At 40.7% G+C, this 23,366-nt stretch overlaps 1 protein-coding gene across 1 annotated transcript in view; it reads left to right on the top strand.

The window, feature by feature from the left end:
* The window catches only part of LOC104258436 (VPS10 domain-containing receptor SorCS1-like), a 304,871-nt gene that overhangs the window by 214,412 nt on the left and 67,093 nt on the right, over positions 1 to 23,366 (top strand). The window contains exons 6-9 of the mRNA XM_059820842.1: positions 1,940 to 2,004; positions 10,545 to 10,663; positions 13,573 to 13,662; positions 18,769 to 18,948. Of these exons, the coding sequence (XP_059676825.1) occupies positions 1,940 to 2,004; positions 10,545 to 10,663; positions 13,573 to 13,662; positions 18,769 to 18,948 (454 nt within the window). The remainder of the gene's footprint in view (positions 1 to 1,939; positions 2,005 to 10,544; positions 10,664 to 13,572; positions 13,663 to 18,768; positions 18,949 to 23,366) is intronic.

Raw genomic sequence — 23,366 nt, 5'->3', positions numbered from 1 at the left:
GACAATCACGTCCCATCCATCAGTGAGATGTCTCTTGCTGAATTAACTGTCTTTGCCTGAGAAGATCAGTAGAGGTGTTTCTTTGGGTCAGAATAGCACTGTGAAGAGGAAAAACACAAGGCACCTAACTGTAGACTCACAGGCTTTAACTAGGGCAACAAGTTCTTTGCTGGATGAATACCATTGTTGTGTGTCTCTGAGGAAACAAAGCGTTCAAATCAGTGGAATATAAGCCTTGTTTCTTTCGAGACTTCACATCCCCATGGAGCTGCATCAGGTCAGGAGAAGGAATGCTCTGACAAAACTGTACTGTGTCCTCTGCAATAGCCCAATTCCAGGTGTGCTTAAATCCTGCTTGAATAAACAAGAATAAAAAGGAGATAGGACAAATTACAAGCTAAGTCCTTCTACAGTTTTTTAGAGCTGTCTGTCACTGGCATTTATCTATCTTGAACTGAATTGTAACTAGCAGGCCCAGGATTTTGGCCCTAAATCTGCTGATGATAGCAGGTAAAGGAAAAATGCCCTAGGAAGGTACTGCCTTCCCACCCACTTGGTGTCAATTATCGGGAAGTAGAGTTAAATGGAAGTTGAATGTTTAGGAGAAAAAGACCTTGCCATAAATGTTCTTAAAAATGGAGAAGAGGTAAAAGTATCACTGGCTCAGAGTCTTTTCTGAAACTTTCCAGTCCCCAGCAGAGGAGAACAAAAAATTCCAAACCTTTTCTAGCTACAGAATTGTTACAGACTTTTTCAAGCAAAGTTAAAGATTAATCAGGATGCAAATAGTCTTGTTATTGTTAACATTTTTATAATGGTTATTAGTTAATGCGCATGATGATTAAGGGCTGTAGCTGCCTCTGATTGCAGTCAGTGGGAACTGAATTAAGGTCTAAATCACTGTTTGAACCTCGCTTTTGATTTTCTGAAAAATAATGAGGCTTTGAACAGAACAGCATCTAATTTGTGTATCACTGGAAATGAATGTTTCTCGACCCTCACGCAACTATTAACTTGGAGGTCAGGGAACTAACAAGAAACTGGTTGTTTAACCCTTAGCCTTAATCTAGGATTATGACTTGGATGATGGGACCAAGACCAGAAATAAGGCTGATTGTCAGAGATGCTGCTGAGGCTGCTGTACAATGAGATTGGTACATACTTGCAGTCAGTACTGCCATAATTCAGACTGTCCATCAAACTACTGTCCATTTGGACTGTCCCAGGGAGTTCTCTAGGCCAGCAGTGCTAGGCCAGGGGAACCTCAGCAATGCAAGCAAAGCCTGAGTCCATAAACCCCTTATTTGCAGTGCTCAATGTCTTTATGTTGTTGCTTGTTAATTCAGAGTGAACAAACAGTCATTTTCTGAGTCGATCTGACATTTCTTTTATTATTGAAACACTATTTTTATTAGATCAGAAGTGATAAAATGTCTCAGGATGAAATGGGTTTTTAAAATTTCTTAATTGATGAGGGAATATTGATCATTAAGAGTGTCAATTAAGCAAATGTGCATAAAATGTCCAATATAAAGGAACGGCTATAATTATTATGCTGGCAAACACTATTATCCCATCAATTAAAGTCTTCTGTATCCCACCCAGAACTGAAATGCATTCTTCCGACCAAACCAGGAGACACATCAAAACCTCAGGTGCCAATGAGAACAGAAACAAGTCTCCAGGTGGAAAGAAGTGAAGTAAAGGGGTCAGAAATAAAGAACTCATAAGTACAATGGCATTGATTTGATAAAATGGTAGAACTTCTTTCAAATTTTTAAGTTTATTTTAGGGAAAACTTCAAAATGCTTTCGAAATTATCACCTCTTGTGAGTATCAGTTTAGGTCCAGCTAAACAGGATCTCCTGTGCAATTAATATCTCAGACATTCATGGTATCTGTTGCTTTTAACGCCTTTGTATCAATCTGTCTTTTACAGGTCTATGATGGGGTCCGGTAGAGAGCCTGATCTTGTGCACCTGGAGGCAAAGACAGTGGATGGTCGTAAGTACATCAGCTTCCAAATACTGTGGTATTCTGGACTGCCCTCATATTCTTGTAACCACACAATATCATGATGGAAATCCGACTTCTGTTTAGTGATTCACTCATTTAATATGAGGGGTTTGCCTGTTCCAAGGCAGGTCTGTCAGAAGTGAACTTTTTCCAGCAAGGCAGAAAGTTAGGATTAACAGGCTGTGAAAAGAGCTGAGAACATGGTAAGGAAGAATAGGGGATAAACAGTAATTGGAGTTAGTATATACAGCACTTTTCTTTCTTCCTACGTGATTTTTGTTCATGGGAACATGGCATTGGAGAGAAGTTCCTGGGTCACAAAGTCTAGCTGCTGTTGTTTCACACAGTACATAATACCATGTTTTTCACAGCTTTACAGGTTTTTTGTTGGTTTGGTTTTGGGTTTTATTACAGTTTTAACAGACCAGGGATACTCTGCCTTAGGTACTACCTTTGAAAATACTTCATTTCTCTCACATTAGAAACCTTTTAATGACCAACCTAAGTGTATTCTTCACTGTTATTGCTGGTCCTGTCATTGTCCTTCACTTTCATCAGCTCCTCTCCCTCCCTGCTTTGCCACTTTAGGTGCTTTTCTGCATTCTAGGAGCCTCCTTTACCTGCAACTCCAAAATATTCTCTTAATTGGCTGTAAATTCTCTCAGGCACCCTGAGCCACCCACTGGCCTTTTCTCCTCCCACCCATGCTTCCTCAAGGTTTATCTTTGAGCTCCACTGCCTTTGCAGATCTTCCTGCATGGATTTCTTTTCCACAACACTGGATTGCCTCAGGCAGGCATCACACTGAAAGCCTGGCTGCCATAGATTTCATCATTGTAATTCCGTATTTTTTCCTCTGTAAATAGCAGCTTTGCTGCAACATAACAAGCAGATTTTTACCATTTGCAATATATAAGAATTAATGATGCAGTCAATTAATTCCTTTAAAAATGGATAAAATTATCCCCTGAATTGTACTCCCAAATGCAGTGCTATTACTTAAAATGTGTATTTTGTCATCTGACACTTAAAAACCGTCTGAAAAGGTAACTTTAAGATAATCAGTTTTTTAACTCACTGAAATTTCGCATGAAAGAGAATTTTTTGGAAGATGAATTTTGAAGAGAAACAGTTGCGATAGAAACCATAAAATTTTAAAGTTCTTTTCATTTCAAGGTATGCAAGATTAGCAAAAGTGAAAGAATGTATTATCTCTATTTCTTATCATTTGTGATCTCTGATTATTATTTCTCCCCTCAGTTTTACTTACCTGAACATGGTGGCAAGGCTAGGAACATGAGGCTTTCTGTTTCTTGGGACATGCTAAATGAGAATGAAATATTCTAACAGGATGGTGTCTATTTCAGCACAAAATATTACTGTTATAAGGCATTAAGAATTTTAGGTCATTGAGATGAAGCCCTACAATCAATGTTTAAGGAGCTATATTCTGGTGATGCTTTTGAGGAATGTTCAGCTCACGGTGGGCAGAGAAATTGCCATGCTCCAGATGCCTCGAATGGTCTTGTTTGAGTTCTTAGGCTGTAATAAGAACATTTTGCACAACTATAGCACATTTCTGCAAAAGACTTCTTGAGTGCTTAACAAATTAGTAAGCTTTATTACACCTCTTAAGGTGGAAACAAAAAAAAATGGTAGATAAAACTGGCCTCACTAAGGAGTCAGGCGTATTAGTAAAGAATTGTGGAATAACAAAGTATTGCTCATCAGCTGAGCTCTGTAACTGATTCTGAGTGCTTATTTTGGCTTAGTTGTGAGGCAGCACAACTTAAGTTTCTCGTTTAGTCAGTGACAGAACTACTAGTGTAAATATAGCGGTGGGGTCAAACCTTCAGCCAGTGGTAACCCCTCTTGCAAACCAGTCATTCAGATGAAACTTCTGCTGATGAGTCAGGAGGTCGCCAGCTCAGCTCATTGGCAATATAGGAAAATGTGTTGGATTTTCAGTAAGTGTATGCTCTGTTTTGCCCGTTGTTCCAGAGAACATTGGGCTTTGGCAGAGGACTACAGTGGGTAGCTCGAAGCAGTAACCTTGGAACATATCACAGCGTTTTTTCCAGAAGACATTTGGTAGCAGGTCACAGGATTTTGAGATTGAGACAGGCTAAGAGTGTGCACATGGTCCATTACTCTATTTACCATGACCAACTTGGTATATTCAGGTCTCTTGGCTACTGGAGCCTTCTTCTAACTACTAAATCAGTCTCCTTTTTCTGGAAGAGGTAACTATGACCCTCCAATGGATGAACAAACCTTTTTCCTCTGGAATGAAGCAGGTGTGTCGCTGCCAGTGGGGTGATGGGGTGAAGGGTGCTGAAGTGATAAAGATACCTTTTTTCAAGCTGAGGGTAATTCGCAAACAATTTTTCATGGTTATTTTGAGTTTTGGTTTTTTTAAAATGTTCTTGCATTTACTTATTTATACTTTGTTTGGAATATCTCTTTTGAGAGTTAACCAAGTGTAAAAATTCAATAAAGGGATTAAATTTGAGAAGGTAGACTTGCCAAAGCAAGGCAAGGAGAAAGAAGGAAAGAAGGAGGGGGGTGGTGTGGAAACAACTACACAATCTGTACAATAAAATAAAAGATCCTGAGGTGGCAATATAAAGGCTAAGCAAAAACCTGCTGAACTCTGTACAAGTAAGAAAACCACCTCATTCTTGTGCTGGTATCTTTTCCGGCAGAAGCTGAGTAGTGCAACTGCAGCTTAAGGTAAGAAGAAGTAGAAATGTCAGCGGAGTACGGTGTTAGCCCATCTCCCTGGCAGGGTTGTTTGACAACATCTATCAACAACAGTCTTAGTATTGGGCTTTCCCTGCTAGAACACCAATAACTCTCTACTTCTGCTCCCTGATTATGATCTGTCTGTGCATTTTATTTATTGTGTTTATATGCATAATGTAAAAGGTTTACAAAGACCAAAAGAGGAGTTTCTTAGCAGGCATAAATCAGTATAACTTCAGTGGCATGTTGATTTACACCTGCTGAGGATCTGGCTAGCAATCTTGTACCTTAGTTCACATTCTCCCTACTTTTTTTTTCGCATGGGATCCAGAAAAATCTGGACTCCTTCTGAACACACTGTGTCTCATCGAACTAGGGTGCAGGTAGTGATGAACAAACTCAGTACAGACTATGAAATTTAGTTGTATTGATGGAGACAGATTTGCAGGGCTAATTATTGCCATTTATGTTTTTAATCCTGTTGTGTAAATTTTGGAGAGCACCAGGCAAATTTTCATCTCATCAGTCATGATGGTTTCGTTTCTTTTTTAACGGCTTCAGACCCAATCCGAGTCAAGCTGGGACTGAGAGCAAAGTAGTAAAACTGATTTTTCTGGTTGGAAGAAGTTCATATAAATCTTATCTCACATTTCCATTTGTAAGCTTGGGTGTCCCTGGTGTTCCACTTTGATTTTGGAACTGGATCAAAGGCAATCCAGCAAAGTCAGCAGGAATTGTGAATTTTTTTTGCCTGATTTCAGGTCAACACCCAGTAAGACCGTTAATCCCCTACAGTTCTTAACCACATGATAAGCTTCTCTTTGTTACATTCACCACCATATTCAGCAGGCAGAATGACTGGTGGAAGTTAAATCCAGGTTTGCTCAAATGCAGCTTGAAGTGCTTTCAGAAGGTATATAAACTGTGTGGGTTTTAGGTTTGTAAAGAATATACAAGTCCTGAAAGATCCTTAATTAGTGGGTTTATCTGATTTGAGCTAGGGAGGGTTATCCCAGTGAGGCCTGATTCACGCTAACTGATGTGGGAGGTAATTTTTATTCTGGTGATCCCTACTGAGGAATCCAGATTGTTGGTGAGAATTAGAAAGATGGATTCCTACAAGGCATTCGGAGACTAACTGGGTACCCGCTGGCCCTCCGCAGAATGGCAAAGCTGACTCAGAGGATGTCTAAGTGACAGTTTCTCTAGATGCAAGTCAAGAAAACCAACTGTTACATTTATGAGATATGCATTCACTTGTGTAGATAGATGCCAATTGATTTTGAGTTTTTAAATTATGTATTTTTTTTTTTAAGTGTGGATGAAAGAAGCTAACGGGTTTTCTAATGTGCTAGCAAAAATTTAGAGAGCTCCTGATATTTAAAGAGTGCTTTTGTTTCCTTTGATTTTCTTCGGCTGTCCTGATTTACACAACTTCTCTTATTGAAAGGTAATTTAGGTGCTGCTGTGGTTGCAGGTAAGACCAAAGCCTCACCTGGGGTCAGCAGGCATGCTCTGCTTGCTGATCAACAGGGACTGAGCATCTGGTCAATAGTGTCTGAATCACAAAGTTGTACTAGGACTTTAATTTCTGTTTTCACAGAACATTGCTAGGGAGAATAAAATAATCACTGCTGTGGAAAAAATGAGTAGGCAACCTAGCCTGACAGTCTTTTGTGAACCTAGCTAGAGTGGTGAATTAATTCCCATAGTACCCTAAACCAGCGCAGTGATTTTTTTTTCCTGATCATGATTAGTATTTTTTTCCTGATCATGATTAGTATTTGTCCTGGAGAATGATGTCTGTTACTTTCTCTAATTACATCCTTATGCCAGAAATGGCAGAGGATATACTTCCCCATGTAAAGAAAGATTCCTAACTCTGACATGCAACGAAGAAAGAGTAGCAGCAGGATAAAAAGAGATCTGTGAGTAGTTAGTAAATGGGATGGCTTCATTTCACTGATCTTCATTACTGGTTAATTGCTTTGCAGTTGCCGAGTCCTGAAGAGTTGTGAATATATTCCCATATCATAAATGTTACACAAATCAATATTCAGACCAGATGGAAATGGATAAAGAACAGTCATTTTGTGTGTTTCGCAAAAAAGAAGCAGAAAAATTAATGTATGGGAGAACGTTTAATTAAATTGTGGTACTCATTGCCAAGGGAGGTTGGGGTGAAAGCAGTAGGTACTACTGTTCGATATGTCATACAAAATAACACTTGGCAACAAAGTATGCTGAAGAAAGTCCTACTCTGCTTTAGGAAAGGATTTGAAACTCTCTCCTGTACTTTTGCAGAGACTCACCAACCTCCAGTAACCACCAACGACCTTCCATCTCACCAACTGAGCCAAGAAATGTCTGTGGGACAGGCTGGATGCATTTCCCTTGAGAACATGTTAGCACGGAGCTTGAGCTAAACAGAAAAGACTAAAATACTTCACAGCACAGGGTCCCCCCGGCTCTTAACTTTTGCTATGTGTTAGCATTTGCAATTCTCTTTCACCACTGAAACAGATTAATTTTGTCAGAGGTTTCCCTTAAAAGATGTCTCCTCCATTCTTGTCTTCTGTGACTTTTTTTGCTTCCTCTTTAGAAATAGCTGCCATTCCCTGAGAAGAATCCTACTCTAGGTGTCTAAACCTGTCAAAATCAAAGTGTCTGGGAGTGTAAGAGCTGGGACTTGCTATGTTCTTCTCTCCAGGCACAGCGTGACTTTGTTGTTGTATATTAAAACCAGCAGCTGTTGTTGGAGGTGAGGGTTCTGGAACTGAAAAGCATAATGTCCTAATTACCTATGGCAGGGAAAACATCTGTGCAGGAAAACTAATGAAATTAATTCTGGAGTTTAGCAGCTGAATACATTAATTGACATTAATTAATGCTAAATTACAAAGCTCTGCCAATGGAATCACATAAAATGTCCATGAGAATCAAATGCCGAAACAAAATCCTTGAGTTAATGTGAGCACAGCAAAACTTCCCTTAGGAAAAAAGAGGGATCCAGGCACTGCAAGAAGCCTGTTTTCCTTCTTTCTGCCTCCCAAAGCAGAGGGAGCTTTTCTTGGTGTGCACATCTCAGGGTTTGGCTGTTTGGGAGATTAGCTTAAGCAATTTCAGTGCTCTGCCCTTTAGTAGTTATTACTGGCATTTTAGACTTGAAGCTGTGGAGAATTGCACTGTAAAAGTTCACAGAAATTGCCTTAGTAAATCTTCATCAATGGTGCAATCACTGCTGTACAGACTCCTGTGATCACAGCAGAAATAGACATAGTCCCCATTCCTCCATTAAAACAGGATCGAAAAAACTTCAGTCACCTTTAATAGATGTCAACCTGGCCTGCTCTTCAAAATCTCTTGGGGAGGAGATTCCTTCATCTTCTCTGCTGGCTGGTCCCAGCAGCACCTGTCCTGTTACCTCCCTGTGCTCTCAGGATAGATAACCTGTTTGCATGGGAAATAAGACAGCACTGCAGTCTCCTCTTAGTGTCTCCCGGGCGGCCGATGTGTGGAAGTAAAAGGGAACAGTGGTGGTGGGGGGAAAAAAAAGGAAACAAGGTGGGAAACAGAGGTCTGATCCTATATAGCTCTACGCTGGGGGATTTAATCCCATGGGTGAAAAGCCACCCAGTCTTGCCAACAGCCCAGGGGGCAGTGGGGCCAGCCGTTCCAAATGATGCTTCTTTGTTTAAACTCAGACCTGCCAGACATTTCACTCAGAACCCCAGAATGAGAGATGAATGTGGGGGCAGGTGTGGGGGGCTGTCCTTCATGATACAATGGATTGAGTTAACAGGAGAAGTGGGAACTGGCTGTGTTACCGGTGAAGAGATGCGTGCCCGTTCTCCATCGTATGACTAGGAGGGGACATGCTGCACCACACAGCACTGTTGGGTGGTGGAAGAGCCTCTGGCCCCGTTGTCCCCCTTCTTCCTGGGAGCAGAGGGACGGAGGGCTGAACAGCTCTGAAAGCTGAGCTCAGTGGAATGAGCAGGCTGGCAGTTACGTTGTTCCCTGCCCTCTCGTGGCTAATGTGGAAAAAATCTCATCCCTCTGAATGGAAATGCATTTCGATCATGCTATCCGGGCTGTATTAACTAATGTTTTGCAGTGAGCTGCGAAAGCATAAAATGTTATAAACTGCAGTGACTAATAATACTTAGCACTTTATATATTCCAAGAACTCTGCAAATGCTGGGGTAAAATCATCCCTCATCAAACTTTCCTGAAGGTTCGTTACCCTGCATGTCTGTTTCAAGCAGAAGTCAACAGCTCATAGAAGCAAGGAAAGAAATGTCAAATGATAGATTTTAATTAAAAAGAAGATTAAATATGAGATGGTAAAAATTCAGCCATTTCTATTTCAGTGTAAAATGCTACTTCTCTGATCAGAAAGTGGTAATTATATCAAACAAGGGGCTGCGCTTCTCCAACAAGGAAAAAGATTAGAAGTAGTTCTAAGATTAAATGCCATGTAGTGTTTCTGTCATATAAGTGCTAATGCTAAAATGCCAAAATCCTTCTTCCTGTAAATCAGCTTTGTCATTAAACAAAGAGTAACTTCTTAATTGATCTGAAAGAGCCCAAACTGAATACTGAGAATCTGGTTCTTTATTCTAGGATAAATTACCACCATGAAGAAATTAAAATTGTTTTTCTTCGGGTGATGGATTATGAGATGAGCACCCTGCAGGGCTTCAGAATAGGAGATGAGGACATCCCATACAGTGACAGTGGATGAGATGGCTTTAGGGCTGCATTTAGGCCATTTACTTTGAAAAATACGACTGATTGGAACTGCTAAGGCCTCTAGTTTCAAGGGAGTGTGAAATGATTGCCCAGGTCTGCCAGAGTGCATCTACCTACACTGTCAACAGAGAATTAGGTAAAACTCCTGAACAGGAGGTGGTCTGAATTACTTTCCAAGGTGATCTGAATTACTCTTCAGAGTGTAAGTGCTGTAGGAAATACAGAGGTGTGCTGAGGAAGGGGTTCTCAGTGGTGACACTATAGGGCAGGTGTCCTCTGAAGGTGTCCTTATACTGTGTATGCTCTTGACCTTGACCATGTTCTAAATAAACTCAGCATGTGACTGTGGAGAAGCTGTCATGCTCAACAGCAAGTGCCACACCATAGGGATGACATGGAAACTGTAGAGGCTCAGCACAGAGAGTATCTGTCCTGCAGCGTAGACACAACTCTTCAGTTACTTCGGGAGTCACACGACTTGGGCTGTTTGTTGCCTCTGTAAAGGGTCCTTTCACAGGTCTGTTGTTCCCTCACCCAGTTCCTTGCTTTAAGCTTAAGCCTCGGTAGCATCCAAGTAAACTCAGCAGGGCAGGCAACGGTGCCGAATGATACGCACTTGACTAGGTTTCTGTCAGACCTGAGCCACAAGCATTACATTGTGCCACCTTCAAATGCTGCCTCTGGTCTGCTTCCAGCATGGAACCACAAGAGTGGCATGGAATAATCAGATCAGCTATGCTGGGCTGTCTTTGGGTATAAAGGAGCAATGTATAGCTCTGATGTAGGGTGGAATGAAAGAAATAATGGGAGTCTGAGCCAGGTGAAGAAGGAAGGTACTTGAAGAAAATAGTCAAGGGTGGATTTACAAGGGGTTTAAGAGAAAGAAATGTTGTGTTGCGTTGAATGGATGGTGCCACTTCATGTCACATGAGGCTGGGAAGCAGAAATGCTGCCTCAGCAAGTAGGTTTGTGACAGTAGTAAGAATCTGGGCTCAGAATCTCAAGCGTCTTTGGTCTTTTCCTTTCAGATGCCCAATACATCACCTGCAAGATGCAGAACTGCAGTGAAGCCACTCGCAGCAAACCCTTTCCAGGCTATATTGACCATAACTCCCTGATCGTCCAGGATGATTATGTCTTTGTTCAGGTGCAGAACACCCTCTTCTCTTATTTATTCTGTCATTTTATATTCAATGAGTTTATATTCTATTATTTTCTCTTCCCTTCCTTTGCATGTGTGTGCATGTGTGCTAGCCCCCAACTAATCAATCAACACTAGATCCATATAATAAAGGCACTGAGTGGATTGTAGCAGTTCATTACAATGCTAATAGTGTTCCTTTTAACTCTAATATCTTGTCACTGTAGGGTCATAGAGCTCCTGCCTGGAGCATCCACCATATGTACTGGAGTGCTCTGTGCCACTCCCTGCAGTCTCATCAGCGCTCTAGGATTAGTGCTGTAACCCCCCAGCTTGAAGTGATGTGTCAGTCATCTGCTATCACAAGGAAGTAGACCAAAGCTTTTTTGAGCATGAGAGGGGAATAGAAAAGGAGGAAGAGAGTCAGGGGAAGAACCAAAGAAGGAGTAATCAGGCTTTATTGTTATGCCTCAGTTGTGATTATAGTGAAAAGGCTGAAGATGAGATGTACTCAGCCAAGCTGTGTTCCAGATGAGAGATGGTGAATAGATCTGAACTACTGTGGGTTTCATTAGCCTGCTGCCAGTGTCCGTTTAATAACAGCTGAAGAGGACAAAAAATAACAGCAGAATTGCAGGAAACATGGAGGTGAACTGGAAATCATTAAGACTAAACTGGTCTTCCAGACAGTTGATATTCTGCCATGCTCAGGGGTGGAGGGAAAAGAGAGGACTGATATTTTAAATTGGGTGAGTTGATTGTTAATTACCTTCAGTTAATGAACTCAGTCATAAACACCAGTCTGAATCATCCAGAAATAAATCTGGGACATACGTTCCAGAATAGCTTTTGTGCCTAGTGTATCAGAGACATAAATGTTTATACGGTAAGGAAAACAGGGGCGTGCATCACTGTTCAGGCATGCTCTCTAATTTCAGAATGACTGTGTGTTTATGGCTGAAGTGACACAGGAGCTGGGGAATTTCTCTTCATATGTGAATTGATTCATTACTTTGTCATTGATGCCTTGGTTTTGTGCTCTTCAAGACTGTTAATCTTCTCTGTTCTGACCTGATGTTATTACACACTGTAGAGAAGCCAACCCCCTTGCCCCGTCTGAAGTCAATGCTGGGGAGATGTCTGCCTTTCTGAATAGCCCTTGTATTTTGATGCATTTCTCTTTCTGTCTATAATCTGTTGTATATTGTTCCCAGTGCTGTCAAATTGCGGCTTTGTCACACCTCCATGCTAGCTGCATGGTGTAAGGAGAAGTGTGTGAGGAGAAGCAGTCTCTTTTGATGTTCCCCTTAATGCCCAGTGCGACTCTGCACAACTTTATATATTCATGTTTGTAATGAAGTTTGAAAAGATATCATGGAATATTTAAATTTGGAAAGCTCCTTTTTTAATCTTTAAACTTCATAGGCTTCTTAAACAGAAATAAATATAACAGGTCAAAGAGATAGTACTTGCCAATCATTAAAAATTGACACTTACAGATATGAAATAATAATACTGTAATCCCTGGAAACAACCTCTGCTTTGTTGCTAGTAGTCAGTGAATTCACTGTTGTCTGGCAATTTAAAATGAGATTCTTCAAGTGATTACATATATATGGGTGTATCTGACTTGCAAGGAACAGCTAAAAACATGCTGTGGCTGATGCTGGACCCTGTCTTGTCCCAGGCACTCTTCTTCAGAGGATGAATAGCCCTACACCAGATGGTAAAGGCTTGGAAGAATAGATGAACACCCTAAGCACCCTCCCCTAGCCTTCCCTACCTTCCCTGATCTCCATCTAGCTTTTCTGCAAGTAAGGCATTTGAATGAGAGTTAGTAGGCTCAAAAGCATGAGGATAAAGGAATGTGGGTTTCTTTCTCCCACTACACTGTGTTTTCTTTACAAACTCACACTCTCTCATAAAGAATGCTTCTGGCCTTCTTTCCCCTAACTTTTGCACAATTCCCCTAAAAAAATAGTTGAAGATCTTTAGAATAAGAAATAGTTCTTATTTTACTTAATCTGGTATGAACTTAGCATCTGTGTATCTGGCATTTTAAACTACTGCAGTGCATTTTAAAACACTTAGTACTAAAGAAAAATCTTGATAAGACCAGATATCAGGCAATTAAAGCAAAGTTCTGCATGGAGCATCCCTTGGAATATTTGTTCTTCCATATCTTTCATCCAAGGATTTCAAAGTACTTTACAAACATTGATTATGCTTCATCAGCACTGGAAGTCGGATAATATTGGCAGCTTTTTTATTTCTGTTTTTTACCCCTTTAGTAGGTGGTAGGAAATGAAACCTCACATTGCTCTAACCCAGCCTTTTCAAGGTATTGCCGTCAGTATTTAGGTACTTAAATAAATAGCCAGATTCACAGAAACACCAAATCAGCTCAGCTTCTCCTGCCTTCAGGAGCTGTGAATGCTTAGCTAATCTGGTAACAGACACATGTGATGGTTTGTACAGGGCCACACAGGAACCAAAGCTGGAGGCAGAAATAGAAATCAAGCGTCAGGTCCACCAATCTACTGATCTAACCAATAGCCTACATGGCAGCTCTGCAGATAGCAAAAAACAGACTGTTTTGTGGTAAGTCAGAGGAGCGCTGTGGTATCGGCAGGTGATATAATGGCCCAAGTGAAGCGAGGACTTCACATTCGCCAGACTTTAACCTGAAATTCTGGCCTTTGTCTCTCTTAGCAGAAAATGGGATTCCTCTTGCTCTCTTTTTCAGCTGCTGTCAGTTGGATCAATGTTTATTCATCAACTGTAATAGTGCTGCAGTTTTAAGCCATTGCCACCAACACTGTGGCATTTCCCTTGACAGCTTTTGCTTGGTATTTTCCCTGATAATAAAAAAAAAATTAAAAATCCTGATGATAACTTTCCTGCTTCTCTCGTAGTTGACATCAGGAGGAAGACCACATTATTACGTTTCTTATAGGAGGAATGCATTTGCACAGATGAAGCTGCCAAAGTACTCCTTGCCCAAGGTAGGTTGCTGTTGCAAGTTGCTGTTGGAGTGCCCATATGAACCTACAGATATTTTGATTATACAGAAATTCTTGAATCTAACACAAGTAACTGCAAGATGACATGTAATGAGTGAAAGCATCATTCTTTAATAGAATGTCTGCCAGCAAGAAAGGACTGAAAACAAAGTCAGCACTTTGGCTAGTCAAGGACAGCAGCATGGAATGTAGGCAGATACCACAGCCCATATCAATTACCATTTCTTTATGGTTAGTTAATTAAGTTTTGGAAAGGATCTCTTTTGTTTTCTTTTCTTTTTGGTCTTAAAATTCCCTTCTCCTGTCCCTATCCTGTATGGGTTGCTTTTTTTGCTTTGCCTCATTAGCAGATTTTAATGGGAATCAAGCAGAGAGATGTCTTCGTGTGGCTGCTCCATATCTTCCCTAATTACGAACAACGGTGAATTAGCACTGGAGCTTGAAAGGCTATTGCTACCTTCTGGAGCTGAATTTTTCAAAAGACCTATGTAAAATGTTAGCTCCATTTCAAAGAAACCACCATTTTGCAGCTGGGCTCCTAACGGCTTCTTAACAAAGACAGAGGATTTTTTTTTTTTTTTTTTTTGAGGCCTTTGCATTCTTGATATAGTGTGGCTTAAATGAAATTTAAGCTCAAAGATAGCAAATGTTCTTGTGGATTCTATGTGAGGTCTAATCTAATATCTGGAGACAAATGCATTCCCAGAAATTAAGCAAGGATTGTCAAAAGGAAAAAAAGAAAGTGCAAGGTCACCCTCTTCCTAGAAGTTGAAAGTACACCAGATTTTGTAGGTAGAAATATTCAAAGGGATAATGTGGCTAACATCACAGCTGGCTGCCTTTGATTCCTCAACCCAACTGACCTGTTCATAGTGGATTGACTGGGTGACCTTCATCATATAATCAGACTGCAGCTTCAGTGCCATACCTTACCTACTCTGCTGTTGCACCTTTTGCTTCTGTTTACATCACCCAAAAACCCAAGCTTACAGGACATTGAGGACCCTACCAGAAGCCATGATACCGTCTTGGCTCTGACACAGCAAAACCTTCAGTCACATTTAAAGATAGGTTGGTGTTAAACTTCCTGAATTTGTCAATTCAGATCAAATTTAAACAGGTGTTATTTGAAGTAGCCTTTAGCAAAGGAGTTGCATTTTTAGCATGGTTATTGTAACACCCAAATCAAAATCGTCATTTACAGCTGATTTAGACCATCTGTAGAGAGACAGCTTGCTTTGAACTGGTTGTCTCCTTTAGTCCACATTTATTTTTCCAACTGTTCACCTTCTCAAAGAGATCTCTGGAGAGCCAGGGAAAATGCACTACAATTAAATCGCAATGTGTTCTCAGAGAATAGGATTTGGAGGAATGCATTCATGTTATTTGACCCAAAGAAAAAGGCAGATATTTAAGGAGATAAGATGCTTTGTCACTATGTCAGAATATCTTCAAAGACAGAAGAGCTACATTTGGCTCAGAAGGAGCTACAGTGGAGCTGTGGCTGTCTAGGAGGCTGCTATCAAAGCATGATAGCTGCTTTTATTAAAAATGCACAAAGCGTTCTACTATTCAAGGAATTGAAACAAACAACTTCTTTTATGCCTAAATTCTCTTTTATCTCCTTCAGCTAAGAAAGTGGGGCCAAATATGGTAAACAGTACTAAGTGGCTTCTGGAATTGAAGATGGAAATATCAAGCTTTCTTCTCTGCATGTCACTCTTCCTGAACTGGAGGGGTGTGACGGCAGGCAGCTTTGGCAGGTGATACTGCTGCTCAGGCAGGAATGGCCTATAGCAAATCAAAACTAAAATATTCTTCTTGTTGGCATTGATAGCCTGGTAGCCAGTTAAATGAAGCTTAAATGAACTTGAAACTCTCTCCCATCAAGAAGATGTCTGCACATGTGCATACAGGTTGTGTTAACCCTGTAAATGGTCTTCATTGAGACCTGTTAATTTCTGCACTGATCTGTGGGTTGGTACTGCCTATTCTGTACCACAGCACCACAATGTGGGCTCTGTCACAGACTCTGTAATGTCACTCATGATAATCACCTTAAATGTACACACAGGGTACATTCACTCCATTTTAGACCAATGGCCTGGGCAGACATCAGTGAGTACTGAAGCAAGCCAAGCAATTTCTCTTTTAAAAAGCCCTGTCCTCAACTGGTGTTGAGCTGAATACTGATGGGATGGGTGCGTGTGCTACCTCTGTTTTAAATTCATCACCTTCTTTCAACCTTAGGGTGCACATCCTGATGGAAGAAGCAATAACCACCAAAAAATCCTTAAATACAGACCTTAAAAAGAGCTGACAGTCCCAGTAATTGACAGGATAAAACACAGTCCCAGTAATTGATGGGGTAAAAGAGGAATTACACATCCCTGCTATTTAACTTGCTGGGAAGAAAAGTTCCCTGACCAAGTGCAAAAAGGGCATTTAAAGCATGTTTAGTAACTCAGAAAGCCTTGGCCTTTAGTCATTTGAGTAGACACCTGACCAAACCCATGCACAGCATCGTGCTCTTACTTTTGTCTTTGGAAAGGCAAGAAGGACAGACAGGGACTGCATTTTAATGTACTTGCACTATGTGCTGGAACAGAGAGGAAAGCTCAGGCTCTCAGCAGGCAGATGTGTGGGGAGCCCCTGAAGATGACAACAACTGTTTGAGAAAAGTGCCTTGCTTCACTTTCCCATCCTCTTCCCTTTCTGTAGGGAAGTAAAATGAACATCTGTTGTGGTAGTGGAAGATGTAGTGAAGCTCTTGCTCTATATCAAGATGAATGCTCTATTTTTGTATTATTCCTCCCCCAAAAAAAGCAATGCCCACCCTGAAAAAATAAAATAGAAGTGAATATGATATGTTGATTAATTTTAATTTTGCCAATGTGGAAACCAAAAAATTCCTGATGTTGGTCAAAGACCTGTTTGATGCCCATATGCTGATCCCTTTCTAGCAAAGCTTTGCATTGTTACTGCATCTATTGGACAAGGTCATATTAAGAGGAAAAGTTAATTGATCCCCAAAGGCAAACAGCTGGAAAGCTATCTTTTTTGACTTTCTGCACCATGTATATTGTTCCAATTCTGTCTCAATCTCTGCTTCTCCAGGCTTAAATTCCTTCAGCTTTGCTGGGTTCTTTAGACTTGCCTCTTAGAGCATGATCTGATCAAAACTCAGGAAGCATCTAATGAATATATTAACTTATTTGCCTCTTAAGCATTCATGAAATCGCCTTTAGTTTTCGCTGGTGTTGGTCAAAATATCTTTTTATCTCTCTCCCCTAGTTATTACAAAACTGTTGATTAAAATTGTAAGTTAATCAAACTGTACATTCACCAGAATATGCAAGTTTTACATATAATCTCTGTCTACGTTTAAAAAGAGAGGTCTGCCCATGTGTATATGCACATATGCAAAAGTTTAAACTTGAGATTAGAGCTGTACTAGCCAATGCTGCCTGAAAGACATTGGGAACACCTACTCATGTAGATCTACCAGCAGATTGACTAGGGTGACAGTCTGAAATAAAGAATCTCTGACAAACAGCTGCAGCAGTAACTTCTACTAGCACAACTGGAGCTAAGAGAGGATATCTATTCACAAACACAATTAGTAGAAGGCAGTGGGACTTATATTGCCTTTCCTGTTGCCTCAGGACTTAAGCCAATCTGTTCCTCCACAAAACCAGCCCATCTTCTGGGATACATTTTTCTCCAGCGCAAAGAAGCAAGTATATCAAGTGAATATTCATCCACTCCATACTCAGATCTGGATCTGGATGGACAAACAGCTGTTCTGAATCTTAACTTCACGGTGAATCCACTTTCAAATTTATAGATCAGATTTCTTCATTATATTATTTTTCATCTTTACATCACAAGGCTCCATCTGGAAGTATTAATTCGCCTTACAAAACCACAAGAAAGTGAATTGCCAAAGACTATTATTAACAGAAGGAAGAAGTAGCATCAGCTTCCAAAGACTGTATTTTCTGGTAAGGTTCCCAGTTTTGCATATAGAAAGCCCTGGCTGAGATTCATGGAAGCAGAATAACTTTGGGCTATCTGCCCAAAACAGACAGAACAGCTGAATCTTCTGGGAATCACCTGGTGCTAAGAAATCTGCATTTCTTTTCCTACCTCCAGAGATTTTTATGGCACCAAAAAACTCAGGGTGCCTGTGCTGGGTGGATAGAGGCTGGGAATTTCATTATAACAATCTCTCTCTTGGTGGTTTTTTCCACTGGGTAATAATTTCTCCAGGCATTGAAAGAGGCTATCAGGTTTTAATACTTTTTGGTTTTTCTTTAATTCTGCAATCTTCTCATTGCTTCCTGCCTGCTGTAATACACAGAACAAACAGAGTAAAAAAAAAAACCTCACTCATAACACTAGTGATCTACCTACAATTCTGCTCTTTACATCTAGTGAGGATTAGGCTTATCTTTCCATTATATTTCTTGGGGGACTGTTTAGCACAGTGGTCCAGGGTCTTGGCTTCTAGTCAGCACTGACATTAGAAATAATAAATAACAGCAGCACTGGCTGCAGATGGTAACCCATTAGATACTCTTTGTGTCAGTTCCCAAGTATACTTGGTTTCTGAATGCTAGGCAAGAAGCAGATGTTTCAGATGCTGCTTTTTTCTTCTTTTAAAAAAATCCCTGCATTTTTAATATCTGCAATTCCACAATCACAAGTGGAATCACTCAGGTGCCAAAAAAAAAAAAATCAACCCCAAAAAACCCCAAATAAACAACCTCCTCTCCCCCCCAAACAAAGTATTCATTAAAATGAAAGTGTTGGTAGGGGGGGAAAGTGCTGCTGTATAACACTGTACTGCCAATATAAATGTTCAATTAACACCTCATCAGTTAATTACCACTTTGAAAAATGGCAGAAGAGAGCTGGTGTAAAATATTCCTGGATGGAATTATCCGCTTACAGGAGTGTTGTCTACAGTTTCCGATTAAACTCCAGCCTAAATATATCCTTTGCTCCTCCACAATTACTTCGGTGCCCTTGGAAATGACAGAGCAGAGCTCCCTCTAGTAATCTTCCTCTCTTTTCTTTCCCCAGGACATGCATGTTATCAGCACAGATGAGAATCAGGTGTTTGCAGCTGTACAAGAGTGGAACCAGAATGACACGTACAATCTGTATATCTCCGACACCCGAGGAGTGTACTTCACCCTGGCCTTGGAAAATGTCAAGAGTAGTCAAGGGCTGGAAGGGAATGTGATGATTGACCTCTATGAGGTATGTCATGACTCCAAACATCTCATTCCTTTCTCAGGAGCTCACATGATGCCAGTACTGTTTCCTTCTTGCACATCAGTCTTATTATATGGATGTGAACAGCAGAGCCAAAAAGTGACTAAACACAGTTTTACCTTCCTTTTACTTAAGGGCCTCAGTGCAATCAGATGAGTTTAAAGTCCAGGTTTTACAGAGGTGTTGAATTTAGACCCAGCCTAATATTATGAAGAGATTCACTGCTGTATTCTCCTGTAGGTTCTCAGGTGAGGAAGAGCTCATGGCTCTTTCATGCATAGGAAGATATGCATCAGAAGATGTAGTGGAATAGTTCATTCACTCTTTAAGTTTCAAAAATCCTGCTGACCCATATTGGTCCTGCCTGATGGCTCTGAAAGCTCCCAACACTCTGAATAGCATCATTATCCAATTTTTGTTGCATTTCTGACAGCCTAATCTCTTGTTTTAGAAGTAAGGAGAGACAGAAGTTTTCATCTATCTTTGTCACCTTCCTCACTTTGGGCTATTCTGGGAACTAAAAGTGATTTTAGATACACCCTCTTGGGCTATCCTATGAGCATGGAAACTCTCCTACCTCATCTTGATGCCCCTTTTACCCCGAGCCTTTTCTAGACAAATACATTCTGCCTAAGCTCACCTGTAAGAAGGCCAATTTACATTGTCTTCTATGACAACTGATCCTAAGAATAGGACTTTTAATGTGGCCTTGTACTGCTCCTGCTCTGCTGCCTGTTTTAATTCTGGAGACAGCACTCAGCTAAGTAGAAATTCAGTCCTCAGCTGCTGTTTTGAAGGTCAGGTTCTCTCTTCAGGTCTCCTCCAGGGGATTTTCTGACCATTTAGAATAAAGGCCATGAACTAGATCTGAGTTCCTTTGAAAATGAAGATGCTTCCCATATTTCCCCATCATCATCTGAATAGTAGCTCTGCTATATAGTTTGCCTTCAGCTGCCCTTTACTTGGAAACCACCTTGAATTGTCCAAACAGAGAGCTATACAGAGTCCATACAGAGAGATGTATGTTGTACATAAATGCAGATTAACTGTAGGAGGATGGGCACTGGCATTTTAGTAATTTGGAGATTTTTACTGTTAATCTCTCTGTAATGCTGGCTGCCCATGGAAAGACTGTTGCTTTTTATTACTGTCCGCTCAAGAAGCAGTTTCACTGCATTATGTAAAGGTGTCTTACATCCCAGGGGAAAGAAAAGCCTTTGTTTTGTTTTATTAAGCTGACACCACACAGTAACCTGGATTGAAATCGATGGAATCAGACTTGTAGCATCATACCTGCTGAGTATCTAGATAGAAAGAATATTGGCTGACACTGAACCTGGCACAAAACTTCCTTTCAATTTGATGTTCCACCTGGAAGGGAATAGAAAGCCATCCAGTGTGATTCTCCCAGTAGGGTTGTTGTGAATGATGAATGCTCTAGGGGTATATGGAGATGAAGACGAGAGAAGAAAAAAATCCATAGATAAATTAAAAGGAAGTGGAGAGATTGCAAAATGAGTCCTTCTGTGGTGACAGCAGTATATTATATTATTGTATATATAAGCCAGATTATTAGATGCCAGAGAAAGACCTGTTAAATGTGCCAGTGTCTGTATGCCTGTTTGTCAGGTGTTAAAAGTAAGTTCATCTGGTTGCATTGTAGTGAATGTGTTTGTGTGTGTAGATTCCTAAACTGATTCTACATCAAGGATAAATCTGCTCAATGCTGCTCAGTGGGGAATTGCATTGGGCATGAAGAGAAAATAGAAGTTCTTTCATGGTGCTTCATCACATTCTCCCTTCTCTTCTTCTGTAAGTCATCAGGAACCTTTCACTCGGAGGTTTTTATTTCAGTGTATGGGCTCTTCTGCTGCTGGACCTTGTAGAGGATGAGGAGGCCACTCCTAGAGGGACACTATTACCCCTTCTGCATGTTGGACAGAGCAGGGTGTAAGAATAGTTCTTCTCTCCACCACCTTCCAGTGCCACTTCATCAGTAGCACACTGGATTCAGTGTTCAGTGGGTCTTCAGTCACAAAGGGGCTGTCCCAGAGCCTAACTCCTAGAGCAAGGGAAGAGCAAGAATCACTGGCCATTGGGTCTGAGTACCCTTTCTAGTTGCTGCACCTCTCCAATGATGTGGTATGGTTCTGCTTGGCTCTGTAGTTGGACTGGTCTGCAGAAAGAGAGTCCTGCCTGTGTGAATCCATACCTAAAGTGATAACAGACTGTGATGAGATGTGTCTATAGCAGTATGCATCTTGGATGGGAAGTATATGTTTTACATATGAAATTGGTGATGGGGAGTGAAGAATGTGTTTTGAGTTGTGTGTTCGAGTGTCTTGCACGAATCTTTCACTAAAACTGTAGACAGCATTTGTATCTGCACACAATGTATTCAGGGCAGTGAGGATTGTCTACAAAGGCTGTGTGGGAGCTGATGGAGTGCTTTTCTCTCTGACCACTGGTGGTCATGCACTTATTTGGATGATTCTTTCTCTATTATGATTGTATGAACAGCAGGGATGAACGGATCATTGTTTGTGTCATGGTTGTATATATGCAATAGGTGTATGTCTTCCTACTGAGAGCACACAAACTTGTATAGTGTGTGTGGTCTTTTTTTAAGATAAAGCTGTCCAAGATTGACAGTATAACTCACACTTTGCTTTCTCTGGAAAGGATTCTGAGTCCCGGCCCCTGACTAGAATCATAAAAATAAAAATTCACAGGATTTCAGAACACATTTATCACCTGATATATAAAATGGTCTTTAATCATTTATGGCCAGCATTTCACAGGGACTATATAATACAACTATTTCAGGACAACAACAAAGAAAAGTACAAATGGAGCTATAGGCTCTGGCCTCTGGTAGTAAAGGCAGAACTATGTTATTTTTCCAGCTCTGTCTATTCATGCAGTATCACTGAGAAACAGAGTACCCTTTCTACTACAGGGTAGAAAGGTGCCTTTCTACTACAACAAAGAAATTCTGAATACTTACTTACGTGGTACCAAATAATCCAGCTAGGACATTGAAAATATTACCTTTTTATGCTTATATCAACAATAAATCAGTTAACTACCTAATTTATAGCAAGTCAGGTCTAAGTCTTTACATAACTTTAAATGAAGTTCAGTGCCATTGCTCAAGGAGGAAAGTGTTATTCAGAATGACTAAGTACACCAATGTACTGTACCAATGCACAGTGCACTAGTAGTCCCACAACATGTGACTAAAAGTGCAATAAGGTCCTACTCACTGGGAGCTGTAGCATCCAAATCCAGCCACCTAATTAAATCAGTTGAGCTGGAACAAACTCTGAATCTGTTGTGTAACCATTTGCCGCGTGATGCCATTTAAGTAATAATCTCTATGAATAAAAAGTCTTGATGAATGATTCTGTGAACTAGTTCTGCATCATAAGAGGAGATTGGGTGGATGACTGAATAGACTTGCTGGAAACCAAAAAGTTTCTCACTTTCCCCCTCCTTCTCCCCATTTCGCTTCCCTTTTTATTGCAGTACTCAGACTGCAGAATGACAGCCTAACAAATTCATTCGCAAGCTGCAGCAGCTATTTGGCTATTGATTTTCAGTGTGCTGAGAAGATGGGAACATTCTGCAGTGTGAGTTGTGGTTTGAGGTTGACTTTTTTTCTCCCCACTAAGACACTTTTGGGCTTGGTTCCAATGTGAGTCTGTTAGCTCACGTCTTCACAAAATCCTCCTGCAGTCTATGGAGTAAAGTTGTTGGGTAAAACACCAGGAAAAATAAAAGGATGAAAATCTCATTGTTAGCTCTATAACTTGCATGCTGGGTGGCCTTGCTTGAGTCACCAGTACTTTGGTTTCCTCAAAATACAAAACTAATAAAAATACCTCTGTGCCCCAAGATACCCTGTTGAAACACTGATGATTATGAAACACATTGGGATCCTTAGATGGATTGTCTTAAGCAGGCTGTATGAGAATAGAAGCACTGAACTCTAAGTTTATGTGTGTGTTACCATTTTCTTTGCAAGGCCAAAATTGCTGCTGTACCCTGCTACCGCAGTGCAGGAGACAAATAATTGCCCGGTACGTATTTCATCTCCAGGGGGAAGGATGCCTACACAGTTGAGAGATTGTCACTTTACAGATAATGCTATTGACATCTTACCATGTTCCCATGCTGATTTTGAAATATGAGCCTTCTTTTCCATTTGTCACCTTTCCACCTGTGATGGTCTTATCTTGTCCCCAGCACCTGAGTTTGCCTTCCTTTGATGCTCCTTGGCAATTCTTGCCCTGACATCTACCACACTGACACAGCCATCAGATCTGTGTTGGGTTTGACAGGGCAAGAGAGACTCATGCACAGAACCTGCATCGGCTTGATCTACTTTTCAGCCATGTCAA

The sequence above is a fragment of the Gavia stellata genome, chromosome 9 (genome assembly GCF_030936135.1).
Source record: "Gavia stellata isolate bGavSte3 chromosome 9, bGavSte3.hap2, whole genome shotgun sequence".
In the NCBI taxonomy this organism is placed as follows: domain Eukaryota; kingdom Metazoa; phylum Chordata; class Aves; order Gaviiformes; family Gaviidae; genus Gavia; species Gavia stellata.
Note: the sequence above shows the minus strand (reverse complement) of the source record. Positions and strands in the feature narration are given on the sequence as shown.